The following is a 26,615-nucleotide window of genomic DNA, read 5'->3' as shown; positions in this document are numbered from 1 at the left end:
CACGGGTTGTAAGTTAAAAGTTAATTATATGAGAAAATGTTACAGATATAACCCTGAATGATTTTAAAAGGATAGAAAACCAAATACACAAAATACATACAATTTAATTATACATTCACATGCAAACACAAAAAGCTGTTCACAATGAGTACTTCTTTTTCCTACATTTAAAATTTTCCTACAGTCGGTATCTCTGACCTCCAAAATCAGACTAATAATAAACATTATAAATTCTTTAAATAAGCATGAGGGATATAAAAATCATGTATACATTTGTCTTATCAATAATTGAAACAAGCACTTTGTTTAAAACAAGCCCTTTCTCATTACATTCACTTGGAAATAAATCTCTGGCTTGCAGTCTGTTACTTAAGCCTTGAATAATGGAGAACTGTAGCTCTGAATTCATTTCGGCTTCCTCCTGGCACCTAATTAAAGGAGTGACACAGCTCTTACGGTCTTGGCTGATTCCCTCTCATGCAGTGCCATAGCCAGAAAACGGTCCAACAGAAAGGGGAGACAATTGGTTGCTTCAAAACCCAGCATGATTACTTACAACAAACTCTCACCCTTGGAACACATGACTCAATTTCTTACTGACTTAACTAATGACACTTGATGCAACTGTAAATTCTATAAAATCATAAACCATGTCTAACTTTCATCATGTATCCCAGCACCTAAGTGGCACGCAGGAGGCATTTACTAAACGTAGATAAAGGAATAACTAAATGAATGAATGAACTGGTGATTTATGCCAGGGGCCTGCTCTCTCCCTTAAAAGTCTCCTAGCCATTGTACAGCAGCCTTCATTCTAGCACTATGGAAGAACGATAGGATAAGGTCACATTTTGTTGCCATCTATTCTATTACTAAAAGTGTAATCATAGGCATAGGATGTGTCTCAGGAAGCAGCATTTCTCATCATTATGGCTTAATAATTAGCAATTATTCAGCACCTAATACTCTCATGGTAAAAACTGCCACCCACAGCTAAGGCTCAGAAAAGCCAGATAAATTTTTTAAGGTCACAAAGTTAATAAATGACAGAATTGGGATTAAAACCTGATTCTCTGGGGCTCTGAAGTCCAGATTCTTTCCAGGTGGGAACAATCATTTTGTCAGCCCACCAAGCCAGGTTGAGGATGGCTACAGACCATACACTCATTATCTCCCTTAATTAACATCATAAACCTAGGAAGTGGGTTAGCAAAGTACACCATTTTTCAGATGACATAACAAAGGAACTGAGAGGTTAAGCAGCTTGCCCAAGGTCACACAGCTCCCAGAAGAGCCAAAATAGAAGGAAAAAGTTAAAAACGATTTTCCTGTAAATAGATCAACTTCATTGTTAAGGACTGCATTGATGATACATACACAGTCAGCATCACTTCCAAAATGATTCACAGCTGTGATGAGAAAAATGACCCTTGAGGGAAAAAAACAAAACTGTTTTACTGAGTTGCTGCCTAGGCATTTTACAGTATGATAACCCTGCTCACATTTAAGAGTACGGACATTCTGATGAGGACTCAAGTTTAGGATGCCTGCCATAAGTTCCCTCTTTGCTTTTTCCCAGGCACCTTTTAAAATAACCACTTAAGAGTTTAAGCCCACGAAAAGTTCCAGACACCCCCCACTCGCAACCACATTATAAGTAATAGATGCTTGTTACCCTGCTCTAATACTGTGGCCGCCTGATGCGAAGAGCCCACTCATTGGAAAAGACCCTGATGCTGCGAAAGACTGAAAGCAAAAGGGGGCAGCAGACGATGAGATGGTTGGATGGCATCACCAACTCAACAGACATGAGTTTGAGCAAACTTAGGGAGACGGTGGAGAACAAGGGAGCCTGGAGTGCTGCAGTCCATGGGGTCGGAAAGAATCGGACACGACTAAGCCACTGAACAATAGCAACAACACTGCTCTCTTCATCTCCCGCTCCAAGCCTGGGATGGAGGGCAGCCCCTCCCCCAGCTCACAGCGCCCCCTGGCTTCTTAGATCTGTAAGTAACATATCTTGGACTCTCCTTTGAGTGTTATTAAAGCCTTGTCCTAAATCAATTCGACCATAGGTTTCACCTCCCCAAAATGGGAACTGGATGCTGACGGAGGTACCTGCCCTCCCAGTGGGAAGCTTATGTTGCCTCCTTCAGCAGGTTCCAACCTGCATGTTCTTAGTTTGATACAACAGCTCTGGCTTCCAAACAGAACTTTGTCAGAAGACAAACTGGCCATGCTCTAGACTAACATATACAATTATCCAGTTGATCCAACTAGCTTCCTAAACACGCCTCTGCAAAATGAAGACGAATAGGCTCTCACACTGCAAAAAAAAAAAAAAAAAAGACCCTACTTGCAAGGCAGAACACAAAGGTATTACAAATGAGTCTAATATTTAATTAAAAGTTATAATCACATTAACAAACAAATAAAATATATATTCTCTCCTAATCTTTTCCCTGGATAAACATACCTATAAGACAACCTGGAATGCCAGATTCAAACTGAGGCCTCTCAAATCCCAGGGCATTTCATATTGAAACATGGCAACACAAGGAGACCTTCTCCCCACATGTGTACACATGAATCCCCCTAGCCCCATAGGCAAGTTGTTCTCACAGCCTCCCATTCTTGCAAAGAGCTGTTCCTTGTCTGGGGGTCCAGGAGTGCACACAGCAGTGGGGCAAGCCACCCTTAGGATGGAGAAGGGGGAAACGCTCCCTGACGGCAGGCAGGCTACAGTGACCCCATTGAGCCTTGCCTGACTGAGAAGGGGTGAGACTAGAAAAGAGCCAAGCAAGCTTCCCCGAAACACAGGACATGAAGCATGGGCTGCTCTCGCCAAGGTCTAAGGGGGCGACTGACAAGCTCACATACAAGCTTTCAAAAGACACAGATGCTTATCATAAATCTCCCCAAATGTGTCCCAGGGTTCCCTACCCTTCCCTAACCAAGACCTGGCCATCTATCAAAGTACCATTCATTCACTCGTCTTTTGGTAGTCAGAGTATCCACAGTTTGCAGTTTTCATTTCACTGTTAATTGCATGATGTTTTCTGGATTTCTTAAATCCTGTCAACTGGATTGGTTTTGTTTCCCTAAAGTAGTGATTCCTAACCAGGGGCCGTTCTGCCCCCCACAGGAGACATTTTACTAAGTCTGCAGACACATCTGGTTGTTTCATTCAGTGGACAAAAGACATGGGTGTGATGAACATTCTACAATGTACCAGACAACCCGCCAGAACAGTGAATTATCCAGCCCAGGATGTTAGTGGCTTCCCAGGCGGCACAGTTGGTAAAGAATTGCCTGCCATTGCAGGAGAGACAGGAGACACGGGTTTGATCCCTGGGTGGGGAAGATCCCCTGCAGTAGGGCACGGCAATCCACTCCAGTATTCCTGCCTGGAGAATCTCAAGGGCAGAAGAGCCTGGTGGGCTACAGTCCATGGGGTCGCCAAGAGTCAGACACTACTGAGCACACACACACAACACAAACACACACATACACACACACACACATACGGGTGTTAGTAGTGCTAAGACTAGGAAACTGTTCTAGAGGAAGAACACTTAGAAATTAGAGGATGCTGTTTACTCCTTTGACCCCACACAGCCAAGCAGAGTGTCGAACCTCAATAAATCCTTGCTGGTGAACTGACTGGCTAACTGGGCCCACTCCTTTATAAAATGTTCACTCACTCAGGAACCCAAGGAAAACGAGTGTGACAGTAACCATGCTCAGCTCCAGGTATGCAAATATGAAGGAGCTGGCAGAAAAGGCAGACAAATAAACTGGTATTTTTAATACAGCTTGAGAAATTACCAGATTATCTGTTTATTATGTCTCCCTTCATCAGCCTATAAATCTCCAAGAAAGTAAGGATTCTGTTAAATTCACTTTTGTGGTTCCAGCACCTTCTATGGTAATAGTGGTAGAAACAGTAGCAGATATTCTGGGTCAGCGGGAAAAAAAATGCAATAATAGGCATAATGTTTTCTCCTTGTTGGTTCTCTTTGGTTTGTTTTAAAGGAGAAGGGTCTAACACAGCCTGGGGGAGAAGGAAGGAAAGCTACCTTGAGGGAAGTTAATGTGAACTAAGCACTTATCACACTCGGCTCTCGGTACCCTCGAGGGATTGGTTGCAGGACTCCATCCCAGCTCCCTCCCCTCCCAACCCCACCCTGCTCCCAAAATTCCCCAGTGCCAAAGTCCCTTATGTATAATGGCTAGTAGAGTCTGGCCTCCGTATTTGCAGGTTCTGCATCCAAGGATTCAGCCAACTGCAGGTCTTGAATTTCGACCCGAAGCTGGTTCAACCCATTGAGTTGGAACCCACAGATATGGAAACTGTGGACATAAAGGGCCAAACCTATACGCCAGAAACAGTTCTCAGCATGTTCAACGCACTATCTGTTTTAAAGCTCATAACACTTCTACAAAAAGCCAGCCTGTACGTGTGAAGAAATGGACCATGAAGGCTGATTAGCTCAAGAACAAAACAAATGGTGGAATCAGGATTTGAACACAGCCAACTTAGGAAACTTTGTTCTTAACCACTATTAGGCACTACGGAGATAGGAGTAAGGATTGGCCCCGTGAAGGCTGGACTTTGTGGTCTTGAAAGAAAAGATTTCAGGTAGAAGGTATGGTACAAGCAAACCCAACACAGCCTGGCTTGTTTCAGGGACTATATCCTTTATCAATCTGACTAAATCATAAAGGGGAATGCTGATGAAAGATGATGGCAGAAGAGTAATCATGGCCAGATCGTAAGAGACATCAGCAATGCTTCATTTCCCCAAGATTATCAGGGAGCAAGCATATGCTTAGAGTCTAACAGCTCTAGGTGGAATCCCAACCCCATCACTTCGTTAATGGTTCTCTCTGAACCTCCATTTCCTCAACTGTAAAACAAAGAACGTACAAATATAAAATGGGGACTTTATACAATAGCTATGGAAAAACAAGATAACCCATACAAGCACTAAGAACAGGAGCTGATATATATCATGAGTCCAAGCAATGTTAATGACTTATTTTTGCTGTTTTGGAGAAGGAAATGGCTACCCTCTTCATTATTCTTGCCTGGGAAATTCCATGGACAGAGGAGCCTGCAGGGCTACAGTCCATGGGGTCAAAAGAGTCAGACACAACTTACTGACTAAACTGACCCCACCACGGTCATTGCTGGTCAAGTTTTTTCACGTGTGAATCTGCAATGTAATGGCAGCTTATTTTCATTAAGCACCAAATTTATTAAACCATCTTCTTCCTAAATGACCTTTGCAGTGAATTCCACAAATTCCACACTTAACAAACATGAACCTACATTCCATATGCACAGACGTCTGCACCCCGCCTCTCATCCCCTCACTACCACCACCCAATGCCCTTCTGCACTCACCAGGGCAGCTGTGGAAACACCCAAAGCTTCTAGAAACCATAGATTAAAACCAAGGACAGAAAGGAAAGTGCAGAAAGCTATAACTGCTTAAAGACTTAAAGACTAGCAATGTATAGACTTTCCAGCCAGGAAGCACACACCTGACCCTTCGCCATCTGCCCGCTCTCACAACTGGCGTCCTCTCTGCCTGGAACACCCTTTGCCCTCTCTCACTACTTCCCCATCCTAACAACCTTCAACCCTGAGTACAAATACCACTCCCTTTCAGCTTCCCTCCTTCCCCAGAATCAAGCGCCAAGTTCTGTGAATTTCCCCAGCCCTTTGCTTTGTATTTTGACTGTTGTAAAGATCACTTATAAAACAGAGGTATGAAGCAAGCAACATGCCTTTAAGTGCTATCTGTATGCTATCAGGTAATTTTCACAATAAACCTGTAAGAAATGACTACAAGTCCCATTTTGAAGCTCTGAGAGTTGAACTTACCAGTGGTCATACAACCAGACAGGGAACTCCAAGCATGTGCTGATAGCTCCACAATCTGAAACTTTTTCACTCTGTTATGCTGTCTCTCTTTAACAGCTCTATTGCTAAGACATTGGTTGATTATATACATATATGCCTGTCCCACAGGATGACAGCAAGTCCTTTGATGGCAAGGACCAGGGCACATTCATCTTTGTAAACCATGGATAGTACTGTACCCATTTATATAACACTCTTAGGAGAATTAAATTAGACAGGATATTTAAAACACTTAACATACTGCCTTAGGAAGCATCACTATGAACAAAGCTAGTAGAAGTGATGGAATTCCAGTTGAGCTATTTCAAATCCTAAAAGATGACGCTGTGAAAGGGCTGCACTCAATATGCCAGCAAATTTGGAAAACTCAGCAGTGGCCACAGGACTGGAAAAGGTCAGTTTTCATTCCAATCCCTAAGAAAGGCAATGCCAAAAAATGCTCAAACTACTGCACAATTGCACTCATCTCACATGCTAGTCAAGTAATGCTCAAAATTCTCCAAGCCAGGCTTCAACAATATGTGAACCATGAACTTCCAGATGTTCAACTTGGTTTTAGATAAAGCAGAGGAACCAGAGATCAAATTGCCAACATCCGCTGGATCATCGAAAAAGCAAGAGAATTCCAGAAAAACAGCTACTTCTGCTTTATTGACTATGCCAAAGCCTTTGACTGTGTAAGCCTTTTACTTACAATAAACTGTGGAAAATTCTGAAAGAGATGGGAATACCAGACCACCTAACCTGCCTCTTAAGAAATCTGTATGCAGGTCAGGAAGCAACAGTTAGAACTGGACATGGAACAACAGACTGGTTCCAAATCGTCAAATGTCACCCTGCTTATTTAACTTGTATGCAGAGTACATCATGAGAAATGCTGGACTGGATGAAGCACAAGCTAGAATCAAGATTGCCTGGAGAAATATCAATAACCTCAAATATGCAGATGACACCACCCTTATGGCAAAAAGTGAAGAAGAACTAAATAGCCTCTTGATGAAAGTGAAAGAGGAGAGTGAAAAAGTTGGTTTAAAGCTCAACATTCAGAAAAGTAAGATCATGGCATCCAGTCCCATCACTTCATGGCAAATAGATGGAGAAACAGTGGAAACAGTGTCAGACTTTATTTTTCTGGGCTCCAAAATCACTACAGATGATTGATTGCAGCCATGAAATTAAAAGACACTTACTCCTTGGAAGGAAAGTTACAACTAACCTAGACAGCATATTAAAAAGCAGAAATATTACTTTGCCAACTAAAGTCCGTCTAGTCAAGGCTATGGTTTTTCCAGTAGTCATGTATGGATGTGAGAGTTGGACCATAAGGAAAGCTGAGCATCGAAGAATTGATGCTTTTGAACTGAGGTGTTGGAGAAGACTCTTGAGAGTCCCTTGGACTGCAAGGAGAGCCAACCATCCCATCCTAAAGGAAATCAGTCCTGAATATTCATTGGAAGGACTGATGCTGAAGCTGAAACTCCAATACTGTGGCCACCTGATGCGACAAGCTGACTCATTTGAAAAGACCCTGATGCTGGGAAAGATTGGAGACAGGAGGAGAAGGAGACGACAGAGGATGGAGATGGCTCAATGGCATCACCGACTCAATGGACATAAGTCTGAGTAAACTTCGGGAGCTGGTGATGGACAGGGAGGCCTGGCATCCTGCAGTCCGTGGGGTCACAAAGAGTCAGACAGGACTGAGCAACTGAACTGAACTGAACATAGTGCCACGCACATAACAAGGGCCTGATAATTCTTTGGCTTTGTTGTCACTGTTGCCAAGTCAGGTGCCAAGAATAAAGCCTTGCACATAAACCCTGAACAGAAGCTTATTTCTGAGGAACAAACACAATGGGTAAGGACCCGACAGAAGACACAAATGCCACTCTCCTCACGCTACTTAAGGACCTTCCAAGTGGCTCAGTGGTAAAGAATCCACTTGCCAATGCCAGAGAGGCAGAAAACGCGGGTTCAATTCCTGGATCAGGGAAGATTCCCTGGAGAAGGGAATGGCAACCCACTCCAGTATTCTGGTCTGGGAAATCCCCTGGACAAAGGAGCCTGGTGGGCTACAGTCCATGGGGTCCCAAAGAGTAGGACACGTCTGAGCACACAACACAGAACATACCACCTGACTGTTTAATCAGAAGCAGCAAGAGTTGCCTACAAAGTTTAAGTTTCTATGATAGGGTGAACTGATTCATGTATCTTTCTACCGCTATGTGGATGAGAGGGAAACTTTGTGTTTCGCCAACACTCCTAAAGCTTGGTTGCTTTCTTGCTGCTCCCCATCCTCCCGGGGGATTTGTCAAAGTTCCCCCCTGAGGGATCAGCACTTAACAAACTCTAAGCTTGGAGAAGAAAATCACAAAAGTAAGTGGAAGCACAAAAGGCAAAATGGAATCTGAAATTCCGATGCTTATCAACCTAAGGAAACACTTTCTTTTGTCCTCACAGTATTTTACAAGACTTTAAACCATCACATTCTTTCCTCATATGTTTTTGTCAGTCACCACCCATGAGGAGGTAATCTGTCTCGGAGAAGGCAGCTGTCCATCCTGTCCACTGCTATCCTAATTCACATCTGGTGCACTGTAGTCACTCATATATGGGTCGACTGACTGGCTGCAATTATTTGCATGTGTGTATATATGAATATGGGCTTCCCCGGTGGCTCAGTGGTAAAGAATCGCCTGCAATGCACAAGCCACAGGAGCTGGGGATTCGATCCATGGATCAGCAAGATCCCCTGGAGGAGGGCATGGCAACCCACTCCAGTATTCTCACCCAGAGAAACCCATGGGCAGACGAGCCTGGTGGGCTACAGTTCATAGCGTCACAAAGACTTAGCGTGCATGCATACATATATGAATATATGTATTTACGTCAATACATATACGTACATCATTCCACGGTTTATGGATAAATGTGTGTATATCCCCACACATAAGTGTACATTGTACATTTATGTACATGTGTTTGTATGTGTGTAGAAGATTTGTCAGACTGGAAAACACAGATACCTGTTTGCCAAAGTTGTGTCTCCTTAACACAACAAAGGCTTCTGGCTGAGTTGTTTCATATTTAACAAACATATGACAAATGTCATAGCTCACAGGGCTTCCGTCACAGCTCAGTCAGTAAAGAATCTGCCTGCAATGCAGGAGACCCCGGTTTGATTTCAGGGTCAGGAAGATACCCTGAAGAAGGAAATGGCAATCCATTCCAGCATTCTTGCCTAGAGAATCCCATGAACAGAGGAGCCTGGCAGGCTACAGTCCATGTGGTTGCAAGAGTTGGACACGACTTAGCAACTAAACCACCACCACATGGCAAACATAGACAGTGTATTAAGAAATAGAGACATCACTCTGCCAACAAAGGTCTGTCTAGCCAAAGCTATGGTTTTTCCAGTAGTCATGTATGGATGTGAGAGCTGGACACAAAGAAGGATGAGCGCCAAGGAATTGATGCTTTTGAACTGTGGTGTTGGAGAAGACTCTTGAGAGTCCCTGGATGGCAAGGAGATCAAACCAGTCAATCCTAAAGGAAATAAATCCTGAATAGTCATTGGAAGGACTGATGCTAAAGCTGAAACTCCAATACTTTGACCACCTGATGTGAAGAGCTGACTCATTAGAAAAGACCCTCATGCTGGGAAAGATTGAGGGCAGGAGGAAAAGGGTACAACAGAGGATGAGATGGTTGGATGGCATCACTGACTCAATAGAAATGAATTTGAGCAAACTCTGGGAGATGGTGATAGACAGAGAGGCCTGTCGTGCTGCAGTCCGTGGGGGTCACAAAGAGTCAGACATAACTGAGAGACTGAACAACACTATTATCTACATACTAATGATCCAGATGTTAAAAAATCAATCATTTAGAGTAAAAAAAAAGAAAAGAGTTAACAAACAATGATACTTGGACTATCTTTCAAAATCCTCCTCCCTGTTTATTAGCCTCAGTGTAAAGGTGGGGAGAGCAGTGGAGCGTATAAGGACTAATAATGATTATTTGCAAATCTGCCAGGTGAAACATTCCAAGTTCTTTTGGCCTGGCCAAGTGTCCTTATTTAAGTTGTAACATATATAACTTACAATTTACAATTTATAACAACTGGAATGATACTATTGACTGGTTATATGTGCCAGATACTGGCAGTCAGTATTTTGTTTTGTTTTGTTTTTTTCCTATCTAAACTTTACACCAACTCTGCAAGGTAGATGTTATTATCTCCATTTATTCATAAAAAAACTAAAACTCAAAAAGAGTAATTTGCTAAAGATACTCTGCTGTTTACCTAGTCATGGCAGTCTATAAACTCAGGATTCAACTCTGAAGCCCAACTCTTTTTTCAGCTCGCCAGGCTCTTCTATCCATGGGATTCTCCAGGCAAGAATATTGGAGTGAGTTGCCATTCCCTTATCCAGGGGATCTTCCTGATCCAGGGATCGAACCCGGGTCTCTTGCACTGCAGGTAGATTCTTTACTGCCTGAGTCAAGCAGCATGCATTCAACGGTACCTCTTACACAGTTTTCTAAACACTAACTTTGAGGGATATGTGTTCAGGCAGTTTTTATTTGTTGTCCTTGTTCAGCCGCCAAGTCGTGTCCGACTCTTTGCGACCCCATGGACTGTAGCACGCAAGACTTCCCTGTCCTCCACTATCTCCCTAAGTCTGATCAAATTCATGTGGATTTTCATAAGTAATTCTCTGCACAGAGAGAACAGCCCACATGCCAGCCAAGCACACTGAACATCACCCCAGGTTACAGACAGCAAGAGGCAAGTGTGTCTCAGGAACAACCTGCCTGGGCTTCTCAGAAAATGAAGCATTTTCCTCTTGATGATGTCCTCCGAAAGAAATCCAGTCTCTAACAGAGCTTCATTCTTGCTCCTTCTATACAAAAAAAATGGGCTCATTCATTGCAAACGAATGGGAAGTTCTGAACTCATTTCCTTATATTACTTGAAATGAAAGTGCTTTCTGTGTTTAGAGCAAAGAACTGCTGCATGCTATGCCCTTTGAGTAGAACAATCAATACCATGAAGGTGAGAGAAAATGAGCTCTTATATATTTTTAAGGGGAGTGGAGTTATTTTTAAACTTAATGATAGCAGAATTCTAAAGAGAGCAAAGGAAATTCCCAGTTTAGAGAATTCCGCTGCCTTTCCCTGCAAGGATTGGCTGTTACCTCTTTGACCTTCTTTCCAGGAGCAGGCCTGAGAAAGGGAGGGAAACCATATGTTTCCAAAGTTTGTTTGTTTTCTTTTTTAATTTACAGATGTTTCTGAGCATTTGTAACAGCCGTGAAACTGTTTCAGTTGGTTCTCACCTGGCCCTATACTCCTTCGCTCCGCATAGGAAAGCACTGTCTACTCCCTCCATATCCCTAGACCGCAACCATCCCTAGAAGAGCCAAACACAGCATCTTCAGCTGAAGGGACTGAAGGTGAAAGGGGCCCCTGACAGTGAGAGAAGCACCAGGGTGTCCCTTCAACATGACCAGGAGGACCGAGAAGAAGCAAAGGGAAGGAGGTCTGCCTCACCTCCAGTCTTTCCGCACAGTCCCTCCTGCCAAGAACTCATTTTTAGACCCTTAACCTGAACGTCCCAGAAAGGAAGGGAAACTTCGACCTCTGAGTGATCCTCAGAGTTCTGATTTCCAGGCTGATTTTAGTTTTCTATGTTTTCTGATTTCAACCCCCTGCCTAAAGCAATCTCCCGGTCACCAGAAGACAGCCACCGTGTAAGCCGAGCAAAATTGCTTTATGTGACAAAAATTCCAGCTCTGATCCCGCAAAGGTACATGACCTTGGGGGAAATTAACTCCTCCTTCTGAATATTTAGTTTGGGGGGCGGGGGGTACAATGAGGATATAATATCCATTATTAGAAAGCTGATAAAGCCCCAATAAAAATCACCTAGTCCCTGACTCTTTAGCAGCTAGGGTTATCAACGAGTGTCCTGTGTTTATTATGGGCTCACTGCACAAAGCAGCGGAGCCAGGCTGGGTGTCCGTGTTTTCATTGTCCACGACTCCCTCGTTAGCGACTTCTCTTACCAAGCATTCACCAAACCTCAGGAAGATGCCTGGTACCTGCTTCTAGTTCTCCACTGCTCTGAACTTCTACATAGCCTAAGATACATTCTCATTAAGTTCAAGGGACAAAGTTAGCCTAGCTGCTTCTTCCCCTCGGTCATCGGCAAATCACTGACCACCACTCAAGCTTGGGAAGAAAGGCGAAAAGACTTTCTTTCCATGGCCAGGACAGGAGTCCGCACATCTCTCGGGGTTAAGGGCTGGGGAAAGGCCCCCTGACTACCGTCTCCAGGTTGGGGAACGACAAAGAAAGGGAGGAGGAGGAGAAGATCCGGATGAAAGGGCCGCTGCGAGGCAGTCCTCGCCGGTGACCCTGTCCTCGGCGCCCCGGGGAGAAAAGGACACGAGTGGGGTGGAGCCGCGAGGGCAAGAGTACCTGAAGATTCCGGCCGCCGTCCGGTTCCTCCTCCACGCAGTGCCCTGTTGCAGGACTCCCTGTACGATCTCCTTCTCGTCCGGCAGCCGATAGACAGGGAAGACGTAGAGCCAACAGAGGACCACAACGCAGAGGGCACTGGCTCCCACGGGCAGCCGGGTCCGCGGGAACTTCCACGCCAGGACGGCCATAGCCCCTCTGGATGTGTGTCGCCGGGCCCGCCCGCAGGGGCTCATCGCAGCCCCGGGGTCCCGGGGTGGGGGTTGGGGGCGAGGGCCGGAGCCTCAGCACCAGGCTAGGCGCAGCGGCAGCGGAGGGTTCCCCCACCGCCGGCCCCCCATGCACACACACCTTCCGCTTTCTTGCACGCACTGGGACGCCCGCTCCTTGGGCGCCCAGAACCCCAAAGGTCAGCGCAAAGATATTTTTTTCCAATGCAACTTTTCCAAGGATGTCTTGCTAGGGTAAGTGGCCGGGGAGCAAGTCACGAGCTACGGCCATGGTCGTTTCTCCCTGCAGAAGGCGGGCGCCTGGGTCTCCGAGAGCGCGGGGAAGCGGGGGGGCGGCGGCGAGGTGTTGCTCCCGCCGGTTCTGCAGCATCACCGTCGCCCTCGGCGTGGGTCCGGGGAGAGGCTCGGCTCCCTCCCAGACATCTGGCCCGCGGCGTCCCCTTCCGAGCGATGCTCCTGCGCCCTTCACCGCCTCTCCCCGCCTCCTGCTCTGCTGAGCCGCCAGGCAGCCCCCCCAGCCGCCCCACGCCGCCCCCTAGACGCGCCAAGTCCTTGGAAATTTCCACGGCGGCCGGGACCGCTAGCCCGCCCCGGGCTTCTCCTCCTGGCTTGCCAGGACCCCCGCTCCCCACCCCTCCCGCAGAAGAAAAGAACTCGCTCTCATCAGTGAATTCAGCGGCGCGCCGCAGCCTTCCGCGGCGCCCGGGACTTCGCAGACACACGCCCGGGGATTGGTGGAAATCAAGGTCTCCCCTCCTTGCCCCACCCGCAAAATTGCCTCCTTTGACCCGTTCAGATCCGCGACGCTCGGGTGGAGAGCGAACTCCCCTCTCCCGCTCTGGTCCCTCCGGAGGTAGAGGCACACAATAAAATAAAAACAATAAATAATAACCGCCCTCCCCCAAAATGTATATATTCAAATCCCTGAGCGTGGCCGAGGCTGGCGGATAGCCTGACTCTCCGACACACAGCCGGCTCGCCGGGCTGTCACCCCGCCGCCGTCACCCTCGGCTCTCTCTAACTGGTTGGTTATTAACCCGCAGTGAGGCGCGAGGAGGCCGGCGGAGACTGAGTCCTTGCTGGGTCCCCACCCCCATTCCCCGGTCCGAAGCCGCGGCTCCAGCGGTCCCGGTGCGCGCGCACAGGCAGGCACACACGCTCGCGGGCTCGCGCGCGCGCGCCCACGAAGAGGTGCTTGCACCCCGGGGTCCTCTGCCTCGCCTCCGCCCTGCGGGGAAAGGCACTGCCGCATTCAGATGTGAGGTCAGCTGGTAGCCAAGCAAGCCGACCTCGGGACGTGACAATGCCTTGGAGGTGCAGTCGCCTTCTCTCCCTGTTAGACGACAGGGCCGTCTGTTCCTCGACGTCTTTCTAGCTTAATCGACCAGCTTATGGCAACCCTAACCTTGGAAAAGCGCCACCCGCCTGGGCGGGTGGTTCCGGGAGCCAGCCTGAGGAACTCTGCCTGTGGCAAAGGTCGTGAGGAAGGAGGCTTCCTCATAGGCAAAGGCAAGATTGAGCCTCAGGAAACCCCCTGTTCCCAAGGATCTACCCCCCCAAACCAGAGTCTGCCTACTTTACTGTTTCATGCTCTCACCTACACCTCTAACTTTACCGGGGGCTGTCCCCCCACCACCTCTCTCGGAGAAGGAGTTAACTTGCAGCTCCAGTCAATAAACATTCCTGGGCGTGACAAGGGTGTCTCAGGTCAAACCTCTCTGTTAGCAGAATAGCTTGTGTGACAGGATTATCCACAGGCCTGCCACTATGTACATGATGGTTTACTACCTCTCAACCATAAACAGCACAGAGAGTCTGGAGTATTTTGAAAGTCTTAATTAGCATAGCAAGAATACCAAGAAGAGATAAGAAAGCCTTCTTCAGCGATCAATGCAAAAAAATAGAGGAAAACAGAATGGGAAAGACTAGAGATCTCTTCAAGAAAATCAGAGATACCAAGGGAACATTTCATGCAATAAAGGACAGAAATGGTATGGACCTAAGAGAAGCAGAAGATATTAAGAAGAGGTGGCAAGAATACACGGAAGAACTGTACAAAAAACATCTTTACGACCCGGATAATCATGATGATGTGATCACTAATCTAGAGCCAGACATCTTGGAATGTGAAGTCAAGTGGGCCTTAGAAAGCATCACTATGAACAAAGCTAGTGGAGGGGATGGAATTCCAGCTGAGCTCTTTCAAATCCTGAAAGATGATGCTGTGAAAGTGCTGCACTCAATATGCCAGCAAATTTGGAAATCTCAGCAGTAACCACAGGACTGGAAAAGGTCGGTTTTCATTCCAATTCCAAAGAAAGGATGCAAAAGAATGCTCAAACTACTGCACAATTGCGCTCATCTCACATGCTAGTAAAGTAATGCTCAAAATTCTCCAAGCCAGGCTTCAGCAATACGTGAACTGTGAACTCCCTGATGTTCAAGCTGGTTTTCGAAAAGGCAGAGGAACCAGAGATCAAATTTCCAACACTAGCTGGATCATGGAAAAAGCAAGAGAGTTCCAGAAAAACATCTATTTCTGCTTTATTGACTATCCAAAGCCTTTGACTGTGTGGATCACAATAAACTGTGGAAAATTCTTCAAGAGATGGGAATACCAGACCACCTGACCTGCCTCTTGAGAAATCTGTATGCAGGTCAAGAAGCAACAGTTACAACTGGACATGGAACAACAGACTGGTTCCAAATAGGAAAAGGAGTACGTCAAGGCTGTATATTGTCACCCTGCTTATTTAACTTCTATGCAGAGTACATCATGAGAAACGCTGGGTTGGAAGAAACATTAGCTGGAATCAAGATTGCCAGGAGAAATATCAATAACGTCAGATATGCAGATGACACCACCCTTATGGCAGAAACTGAAGGGGAACTAAAAAGCCTCTTGATGAAAGTGAAAGAGGAGAGTGAAAAAGTTGGCTTAAAGCTCAACATACAGAAAACGAAGACCATGGCATCTGGTCCCATCACTCCATGGCAAATAGATGGGGAAACAGTGGAAACAGTGTCAGACTTTGTTTTTTTGGGCTCCAAAATCACTGCAGATGGTGACTGCAGCCATGAAATTAAAAGGCGCTTACTCCTTGGAAGAAAAGTTATGACCAACCTAGATAGTATATTCAAAAGCAGAGACATTACTTTGCCGACTAAGGTCCATCTAGTCAAGGCTATGGTTTTTCCAGTGGTCATGTATGGATGTGAGAGTTGGACTGTGAAGAAGGCAGAGCGCTGAAGAATTGATGCTTTTAAACTGTGGTGTTGGAGAAGACTCTTGAGAGTCCCTTGGACTGCAAGGAGATCCAACCAGTCCATTCTGAAGGAGATCAACCCTGGGATTTCTTTGGAAGGAATGATGCTAAAGCTGAAGCTCCAGTACTTTGGCCGCCTCATGCAAAGAGTTGACTCATTGGAAAAGACTCTGATGCTGGGAAGGATTGGGAGCAGGAGGAGAAGGGGACGACCGAGGATGAGATGGTTGGATGGCATCACGGACTCGATGGACGTGAGTCTGAGTGAACTCCGGGAGATGGTTATGAACAGGGAGGCCTGGCGTGCTGCGATTCATGGGGTCGCAAAGAGTCAGACTCGACTGAGTGACTGAACTGAACTGAACTGAACTGAATTAGCGTAGGGCTTTTCTCATTGTTGAGTCAGGCCTCTATACCCTTAAGCACCTGGGAGTATGTTTTGAGTTTCTGAATTTTCTCTTTCTTTGTCATAAACTGTATCCTTGCAATGTAAGAATGTAAGTAGTGAGTAGTGAAGTCGCTCAGTCGTGTCCGACTCTTGCGACCCCATGGACTGTAACCTACCAAGCTCCTCTGTCCATGGGATTTTCCAGGCAATAGTACTGGAGTGGATTGCCATCTCCTTCTCCAGGAAGAATGTAAGGATATCACTATCTTAAGACTAAGTAGATGTTAAGGGAAAACAAGTTTTCTGATTGACTAACCTTTATCAATAGAAAGTAAGACGGGGCCATAAAATGTCACCAGATCAGAAGATATTGTAAACAAATGTAAGACCCTTGTAGGAACAAAGATATGCTGATAAGGGTCGGAGCAGCTGACCCTGCGTCACTGTTTCTTACATTTATGTCTATGCATAACTAAAAGTATAAAAGTGGACCTGACAATAAAGAAAACGGATCAGTTCCTGGAAAGACTGATTCCCCCGTGTAGTTTCTTTCTTGTTCTCCATTTTTCTGGTTGAATTCCCATCTGGAGTGTGGGTACTCGCCAAGCCTGCTAATTTTGCCTGGGCTTCTAAGATCTGATCGGGGAGGCCTCAGTATCTCCTCTCCTTCGGGAGAACGGAAAGAAGCCTGAGGCCTACATAGGTGGTGCAAGTTCCTTGTCTTGGAACTTTATTGGTATTCCACGTAAACCAAGTTATTCAGCCTCTTTTTCTCCACTAATATTTCCTACTACACTATCCTTTTCTAATCTCTCTTTATACTTCTAATTAAATAGCTTTTTCCTAGGATGCCAACTCGGTATCCGCTTCGAATTCCCTGGCAGGGCGGAGTCCAGAGACCCATAGTGTCTGCTATCACTGGCGGCCGGGTGAATAGCGCGGCTCCTCCTAGCGGTTGCCTGTACTGTTTGCTTAGGCACCGCATCAAGCATGAAGTGTGCAGGGACAAAGAAATCCCGCAGCCTGCTAACGGGGTCGCCTTCGTCGTCAGGAGATCACAATTTAAGGCCATAGCTTCAGCTGCTCAAGCCCACTTTGGCTACCACGTCCCTCAAATCTACAGTGACTGTTAGGTGGGCTGATGCATCTTTATCTACTGAGAGATGGGACTTGAGAAGTTGATGGAAAGTTATTTATCAAAAATCACTGCTCTCCGCCTGCAAGCATGCCCCAGAAATCCCTCCAACTTACTTTAGGCAAAGCAAGAGAGATGAAAAAGCGTGAAATCCCAAAGTTAAATCTTACACAGTGGAACCTAATCCAGAGTCTTTGAAATGATGATTACCTGAAGTCTGGCAAAATACCCAACCCACCTTCGTCTGCTCTGGGAAGGGAATTCAGGGAATGGGAGCGGTCCAAGGGGACAAGGAAACATGTCCCATAGTTGCCAGACTGGATAAATCATATACCTCCTTTGTTCCAGTGATTTAGATCGAACCCAGACTATCCCAGTTTCTCTCTTCTCCCCTCAGTCCAAGGGATACACTTATTTCAATTTAAGGGCTACAAATCAATAGGACAGAAACCACAAATATGGTATGGTTATGAAGGGTCTGTGTGAATGTTTCCCTATTTAACATCATTTAAAAATGCAGCAAAGTTGTGCCTTAAACTGAGGGGCTTCTGTGATGCAGTATGCTGTTTTTCCTTCTTCTGAAAATTAAGATTCTATTTCCCTGCAATCCAGCCTCATTACCTGCTTCTCTGGAGCATGAACACTTGAATCTAGGCAGACCATTGCCTGTCCCCTTTCCAAGTCACACAGGCATTTCTTTTGTCACTGTGTTTTGTTGTCTATGTACTTCTCATATGGGATATCTTTTTTTCTCCCTCCATACAAATACAGTGCATCATTAAAGGCCAATCCAAGATACTAGGGATTTCTCCCCCTGTGTGTCCCCAGATTACCTAAAACACAGACTTCGTGAGTAGGAACTCATTAAATGTTTCTGATTTCTGCTTCTATTCCCTTTGACCTCCTGATCTGAATGTCTGTAGCGTTACCTGTCTCTGACAGGTGATTAAACTTTTAGATGTGTCCTGTTCTTATTGCTAGCATTTTTCATATGTAACTTTGTCTCAGCAAGGGGGCAGTAAGAATATTGGGTCTCATATATCAAATGACAAGCCTATACTTTTCATCCAAAGGAGGATCAATGTCTGAGGAAGAGCAGGAACAATATTTTACACTTTTTTCATATTCCTCCAGGTGCCATCTCAGGCTTGAACACACACATACTCAACAATTGTTGCTTGATTACTTTCTTGATAAATCTGAGCATCTCTAATTTATTCCAGCTGTTGCTAAGGCAGCACTGTTTAAGGAAAGGTATAAAGCCCTATGTTTAATGTTTTAAATAAAATATTTTACCTGATATTTAGCTCTTTCACTGGTATGACTTTTAGTAGGCAGTTTAGGTGTTATTTTATAGTTCTGCATCTGAGTACACACAAGAGGGGTTTGCTCAATAAATGTCTTTTACTGGACCAGTAAATACCATGTAAACACCATGGGCAAAACTACCTGATATCATAAGTAAACTTAATGGGCAGCACTTTTGTGACATTGGAGTTGTGAAAGCTGGTCTAAGATACATCCATCACAGAACTGAAGCCATGGAGAAGAGAGAGAAAAAGAGCCCCTCTCATTGAACAGTCAAGAGAGACCAAAATGCAGAAAGATGATCAGAGTGAATGGGTCAGGTGCAATTTACAAGTTAGCTTGGACACTAATGGTGTGTAGAGAAATATTAATAGTCACATAGAAGTATCTCATTAGAAGATTAAAAATTCAAAAATGTCATCCTTTCTTCAGTCTCTTCTTAAGTTCTTGTTGTCAGAACGACTTGGAATGAAGAGATAGCCAAAAACACACCCTTTTTACAACCAGTTATAATACCGAAGTAAATAGGGTTGTAGTGTGAGAAAGATCAAATAAATGCATTTGCTTATCTTCACTCCCTCTTGTGACGCCACTAAAAGGACAGCAAAGCAATAAAAGAGGCATAAACTCAAACAAAAAAAAAAAAGAGAGAGAGAGAGAAAAGGAAAAGATGCATAAGCAGAAAAATGATGTCAAGAAGTTCACAAGTGGGTAAGCAATTGAAGAGTGATAACTGATTTATCAGAATGGAGAAAACTCCAGGCCTTCAAGTGATATTATGTGTGTGTGTGTGTGTGTGTGTGTGTGTGTGTAGGCACACAGGATGAAGCAGTATAGATTGAAGCCAACAGGAGTCAAACTAATTGGCACGAAGGAGTTCTTTAAAGGCTCAGAAAATAGAAGTACCTGTTACCTCTGAAGATGGAAGTGATGGATGAAAGGAAATAAGAGGTTTGAAAGTCTATAGAAGGAAGTAATGTCTCTAGGAACAGTTGTGTCCTGTAGCCTGGCTTAACATAAGAGATCAACTTTCCAGAGAGACTGACCAGCACAAACAAAAAAGAAAACCTACAGATTGTGATATACGCAGGAGGTCTCCTTCCAAGTAGCCATATCCCTACCTCACACGTGTGGTGAATCCCATCAGTAGATAAAGTCAACTCACACAGACCCACTGGCTTCTTTGTTAGGCTTCAATCTTAAATAACAGTGGCGAGTCAAGGATCTAAAAAAATGCAAAAAAAAAAAAAATCAACCCAGAGTGGGTAAATCTCCAATAAAAACTATAATAAAATCTTCACAGGGTTAAGAGATAATCCATAAAGCAAGAAAAAAAAACGACATATTCAAATGACCAGATTAAAAGCATGGTAAACACACACACACACATATACAAAATTCGTAGAAGAGTTGAAAAACAAATTTGAAGAAGTCTCCCAGAAAGTAGATCAAAATCATAAAAAAGAGCAAAAAGAACAGACTCAAGCAGAAAAATAAACATCCAAAATAATAGGAATGGAAGAGAAAAAAACTAGGAGAAAATTTTCAAAGACCTACTTTAAAAGTCCTAAAATTAGAGTCCATCAAGGACTCAACATAAGGAATAAAAAAGACCCACAACAAAGGATATATGACAGTGAAATTTTAGAAAGCAAGGAAGAAAATTTTGTGAAAGATTTTTTTTTAACACAAAAGACTGGAAATAATGAAGGCATTAGATTTATTTAAAAAGAAAAAAAAAGCATTAGAAACCAGAAGGAAATGGAGATAGGTTATCAAAATTCTTAAGGAATTTTTTTATAGCCTCAAGTTCTCTGTAGAGTCAACATGTGACTCAAACCTGAAGATAGAATAGAATTTTCAAATGCAGATTTCAAACTTTCAAAAGTCATAAAAATTTTACTCCTGGGCACTCTTTCCTGGTAAGATAAGGGAAAGAGTCCACTAAAATAAGTTTACAAAGAAAAAAATGAATTAGGGATCAAAGGTTCCATACAAAAGGGGAACAAAGGGAATTCCTAGGGAAATAGCCTCGGATCAGAAGAACAATTAATAACTCCTGGTTTTAGCTCAAAAGTAACTTGGAAGTTGTAACTCCCATCCTTCCCAGAAAGCTGAACAAGCTGTAAATCAACTTCTGTTGCACCATCAGAGAACTGAGGTCACAAGGCAAACCACTAGTCTGGAGACATAGGCAGATTCAAAGCCAGAGCTGAGACCTGTTTATTTGAAGTAGAAGATATGGAGCCAAAAACTGGTAGGAGCAAAGCATCCTAACTTGGAGTTGGTAAAAATGGAATTTCTGAAAGTTGAATGTGGACTAGCAAGAGTCAGAAACTCCTAGGAATAATAATGAGGTGGGTCCCTATTTTGTAAAATTTAACTCCAGGAATCCCACCAGGCTCTCAGGGTGAAAAACTGAGAAAGATCCTTCTAAGACTCTGGTAGGGGTAGAGAAGAGTAACTATTGTAAAATATGTAAAATATGCTCAGAAGATTCTTGATAGCAAAGTCCTATCATATCTCTATCCCATCTGGAGGAATAGCACTTCTCCCATTTTAACAGTTATCTTCCTACCTCAGTTAAGCTGAGAAAACAAAACTATGTAACATTCGTGAAGTTCACAGCCCAGGGACACAGGTCTTTGATCATAATATCACGAAAGGTTTGCCTTCTTCCACACCTTGTGCTGTGCTGTGCTTAGTTACTCAGTCGTATCCAACTCTTTGTGACCCCATGGATTGTAACGTACCAGGCGCCTCTGTCCATGGGGATTCCCCTGGCAAGAATACTGGAGTGGGTTGTGATGCCCTTCTCCAGGGGATCTTCCCAACCCAGGGATTAAATCCAGGTCTCCTGCACTCCAGGCAGATTCTTTACCATCTGAGCCACCAGGGAAGCCCAAGAATACTGAAGTGGGAGCCTATTCCTTCTCCAGGAGATCTTCCCGACCCAGGAATTGAACAGCAGGCTCCTGCACTATGGGCCGATTCTTTACCAGCCAAGCTACCGGGGAAGCCGCTTCTACCCCTTACAACCAGACTAACAAGTTTTTAAGCAGAGGATATAGCTGAAAAGTTACAAGATGCAAATTCTCCCTGAGGAAAGCACTTAGAAGAAGCCCCAAGTCAATAGATGAGTTAAAACAAGTGATGTTGGAGCAATTTGAAGTCTATGGCACTTTGGAGCTACTACAAACATTAAACATGGGCAAAAATTCAGCCAAATTATCACAAAACTTTACACTAAAGGCCTAATTACATCTGTTCTTATTACTCAGTACATCATGTCTGGCTTTCAACAAAAATAATAAGGCTAGATAATTATACATTATATATTACAAAACAAGAAAACAAAAAATAGCATGAAAAAAAAGAGCAAGCATCAGAACCAGACCCAGCAAAGAACATATGACCCATGTGTAGGAATTATCAGACAGAGAATTTAAAATCATTGTGATTAAGATGTTAAAAGCTTTAATGAAAAAGGTAAATAACACACAAGACCAGTGGCTAATGTAAGATGAGCAATAGAACCTCTAAGGAAGGATCAAATGAAAATGCTGGAAAACAAAACCACTATCATGGAAATAAAAAATATATTTGATGAGCTTATCAGTACTGCATATAGCTGAGGAGAGAATCAGCAAGCCAGAAGACAGGCCTAAATAAATTCTCAAACTAAATGTGGGATCAGTTCAGTTCAGTTCAGTCACTCAGTTGTGTCTGGCTCTTTGCAACCCCATGAATTGTAGCATGCCAGGCCTCCCTGTCCATCACCAACTCCTGGAGTTCACTCAGACTCATGTTCATCAGGTCAGTGATGCCATCCAGCCATCTCATCCTCTGTTGCCCCCTTCTCCTTCTGCCCCCAATCCCTCCCAGCATCAGAGTCTTTTCCAATGAGTCAACTCTTCTCATGAGGTGGCCAAAGTATTGGAGTTTCAGCTTCAGCATCAGTCCTTCCAATGAACACCCAGGGTTGATCTCCTTTAGAATGGACTGGTTGGATCTCCTTGCAGTCCAAGGGACTCTCAAGAGTCTTCTCCAACACCACAGTTCAAAAGCATCGATTCTTCGGCACTCAGTTTTCTTCATGGTCCAACTGTCACATCCATACATGACCACTGGAAAAACCATAGCCTTGACTAGACGGACCTTTGTTGGCAAAGTAATGTCTCTGCTTTTTAATATGCTATCTAGGTTGGTCATAGCTTTTCTTCCAAGGAGTAAGTGTCTTTTAATTTCACGGCTGCAACAGAAAATAGTTAATTCAAAACATATTAAATAGGCATTTCCTGGAGGATGACCAAGATTGAGGAGTAGGAAGATTGAGTTCACCTTCCACAGGCATACCAAAATTAAAACTATGTACAATATATTATTTAGTTCGGTTCAGCCACTCAGTCATGTCTGACTGTGGCTCAGACCATGAACTCCTTATTACCAAATTCAGACTTAAATTGAAGAAAGTAGGGAAAACCACTAGACCATTCAGGTATGACCTAAATCAAATCCCTTATGATTATACAGTGGAAGTGAGAAATAGATTTAAAGGACTAGATCTGATAGATAGAGTGCCTGATGAACTATGGAATGAGGTTCGTGACATTGTACAGGAGACAGGGATCAAGACCATCCCCATGGAAAAGAAATGCAAAAAAGCAAAATGCCTGTCTGGGGAGGCCTTACAAATAGCTGTGAAAAGAAGAGAGGTGAAAAGCCAAGGAGAAAAGGGAAGATATAAGCATCTGAATGCAGGGTTCCAAAGAATAGCAAGAAGAGATAAGAAAGCCTTCTTCAGCGATCAGTGCAAAGAAATAGAGGAAAACAACAGAATGGGAAAGACTAGAGATCTCTTCAAGAAAATCAGAGATACCAAGGGAACATTTCATGCAAAGATGGGCTCAATAAAGGACAGAAATGGTATGGACCTAACAGAAGCAGAAGATATTAAGAAGATGACAAGAATACACGGAAGAACTGTACAAAAAAGATCTTCATGACCTGGATAATCATGATGATGTGATCACTAATTTAGAGCCAGACATCTTGGAATGTGAAGTCAAGTGGGCCTTAGAAAGCATCACTATGAACAAAGCTAGTGGAGGGGATGGAATTCCAGTTGAGCTATTTCAAATCCTGGAAGATGATGCTGTGAAAGTGCTGCACTCAATATGCCAGCAAATTTGGAAATCTCAGCAGTAACCACAGGACTGGAAAAGGTCGGTTTTCATTCCAATTCCAAAGAAAGGATGCAAAAGAATGCTCAAACTACTGCACAATTGCACTCATCTCACATGCTAGTAAAGTAATGCTCAAAATTCTCCAAGCCAGGCTTCAGCAATACATGAACCGTGAACTCCCTGATGTTCAAACTGGTTTTAGAAAAGGCAGAGGAACCAGAGATCAAATTTCCAACATTGGCTAGATGATGGAAAAAGCAAGAGAATTCCAGAAAAACGTCTATTTCTGCTTTATTGACTATGCCAAAGCCTTTGACTGTGTGGATCACAATAAACTGTGGAAAATTCTTCAAGAGATGGGAATACTAGACCACCTAACCTGCCTCTTCAGAAATCTGTATGCAGGTCAGGAAGCAACAGTTAGAACTGGACATGGAACAACAGACTGGTTCCAAATAGGAAAAGGAGTATGTCAAGGCTGTATATTGTCACCCTGCTTGTTTAACTTATATGCTGAGTACATCATGAGAAACGCTGGACTGGAAGAAACACAAGCTGGAATCAAGATTGCCAGGAGAAATATCAATAACCTCAGATATGCAGATGACACCAGCCTTATGGCAGAAAGTGAAGAGGAACTCAAAAGCCTCTTGATGAAAGTGAAAGAGGAGAGTGAAAAAGTTGACTTAAAGCTCAACATTCAGAAAACGAAGATCATGGCATCCAGTCCCATCCCTTCATGGGAAATAGATGGGGAAACAGTGGAAACAGTGTCAGACTTTATTTTTGGGGGCTCCCAAATCACTGCAGATGGTGACTGCAGCCATGAAATTAAAAGACGCTTACTCCTTGGAAGAAAAGTCATGACCAACCTAGATAGTATATTCAAAAGCAGAGACATTACTTTGCTGACTAAAGTCCATCTAGTCAAGGCTACGGTTTTTCCTGTGGTCACGTACGGATGTGAAAGTTGGACTGTGAAGAAGGCTGAGAGCCAAAGAATTGATGCTTTTAAACTGTGGTGTTGGAGAAGACTCTTGAGAGTCCCTTGGACTGCAAGGAGATCCAACCAGTCCATTCTGAAAGAGATCAACCCTGGGATTTCTTTGGAAGGAATGATGCTAAAGCTGAAGCTTCAGTACTTTGTCCACCTCATGCGAAGAGTTGACTCATTGGAAAAGACTCTGATGTTGGGAGGGATTGGGTGCAGGAGGAGAAGGGGATGACCGAGGATGAGATGGCTGGATGGCATCACGGACTTGATGGACGTGAGTCTGAGTGAACTCCGGAGATGGTGATGGACAGGGAGGCCTTGTGTGCTGTGATTCATGGGGTCACAAAGAGTCGCACACGACTGAGCGACTGAATTGAACTGAACTGAACCATCTATACAATACACTTTTGATGAGAAAGCCAAGAAGACTAGCAGAAAAGATATTCTACAACTAAAGATATAATGAGGGAACTGGAAAAGGGTGGGCAGAAAGGATGGAGACATGATATAGCCAAGACCCATACTTCTAAATGGGTAACCCACAAATGAAAGGATAATTATAATTTCAGGGGTTCTTCCCTAGGAACAAGGAGAAGACCTCACTACCCTGGGGGTCCTGCACTGGGAAGATGAGGCCCCAGTATATTTGGCTTTGAAAGTCAATGGGTCTTACTCTTGGGAAGGGAGATCCAGAGGGATGTGGGAAAGAGACTTCACCTTTAAAGAATGCACACAATGTCTCAAATGGTTGAGGACACAGGTCAGAGGCAATAGTGTGAATGGAGACTGGGACAGACTCACCTTTGCTTTTGGAGAGCCTCCCAGAGAGGCAGGAAGAAACTGGAGCTCACCTTGGGGACAAGGACACTGGGGACAGTAATTTGCAGAAGTTTGTTCTACCATGAGAAAAATGTTGCTGGAAATCCCCATTTTGAAATATTCCCTTTAGCTTTTTCATGCCAGAACCTGGCCGCACCTATTGCACTCTTAGCACCAGCACTGGACCTCCTATGGCCAAGACACTAGGCAGGTAGGGACACAGACCCACCACCAACAGGCAGACACCAGCCTCAGGACTGTGGGAGCCCTGCAGCCTGCCATGTAAAGATACAACCCATCCACCACTGGGCCAACACCAGCTCTGGGACACCTTGGGCACCTCAGCCACTCACCCTGGGATCTGACCTCACCCACCAGAAAGGCAGCACAAGCTTTGAGACACTCCTGATCTCACAGCAAGAAGAGTTAGGAACTAGCCACACTGACTAGAGGGCCAGCACCAGCTCCAGGACCCTCACAGCCTTGCAACCAGAGACCCCAGAACCTGGCTCTGTCTACAAGCAGACCAACAGCGGCTCCAAGACACCTTGAACTCCTTAGCCAGCTGCCTTGGGATCCAACAGCTTTGGGACATCTCTAACACCACATCCAGCTGTATCAAGAACTGGACCCATCCACCACCAGGACAAAATTAAATCCAGGATCCTTGGTCCCACAGCTTCTGCCACAGAACCCAGCTCCAACCACCAGTGGGCCAGCATTAGTTCTGAGACATGATAGGGCTCTGTAGCAAGCCACCTTGTGATCTGGCACCAACCTCTACACAAGACAAGGCCTGGCAATTAAGTGGACCAAGGGCCAGCCTCACTTACCAGACTGCTCACAGTAGTGAGCCCATTACAGCAGAGGG

General features: G+C 44.5%; 1 protein-coding gene across 2 annotated transcripts in view; it reads right to left on the bottom strand.

Annotated features, from left to right (window-relative positions):
• The window catches only part of ST8SIA1 (ST8 alpha-N-acetyl-neuraminide alpha-2,8-sialyltransferase 1), a 180,861-nt gene extending 167,618 nt beyond the window's left edge, over positions 1-13,243 (bottom strand). The window contains exon 1 of one of the 2 annotated variants that reach the window (XM_018048409.1): positions 12,419-13,243. In XM_018048409.1, the coding sequence (XP_017903898.1) occupies positions 12,419-12,654 (236 nt within the window). In that variant the 5' untranslated portion in view covers positions 12,655-13,243. The remainder of the gene's footprint in view (positions 1-12,418) is intronic. The other variant, XM_005680759.2, reaches the window with a different exon arrangement.

The sequence above is a fragment of the Capra hircus genome, chromosome 5, assembly GCF_001704415.2.
Source record: "Capra hircus breed San Clemente chromosome 5, ASM170441v1, whole genome shotgun sequence".
NCBI classification, from domain to species: domain Eukaryota; kingdom Metazoa; phylum Chordata; class Mammalia; order Artiodactyla; family Bovidae; genus Capra; species Capra hircus.
This window is presented reverse-complemented; position numbering and strand designations above follow the sequence as displayed.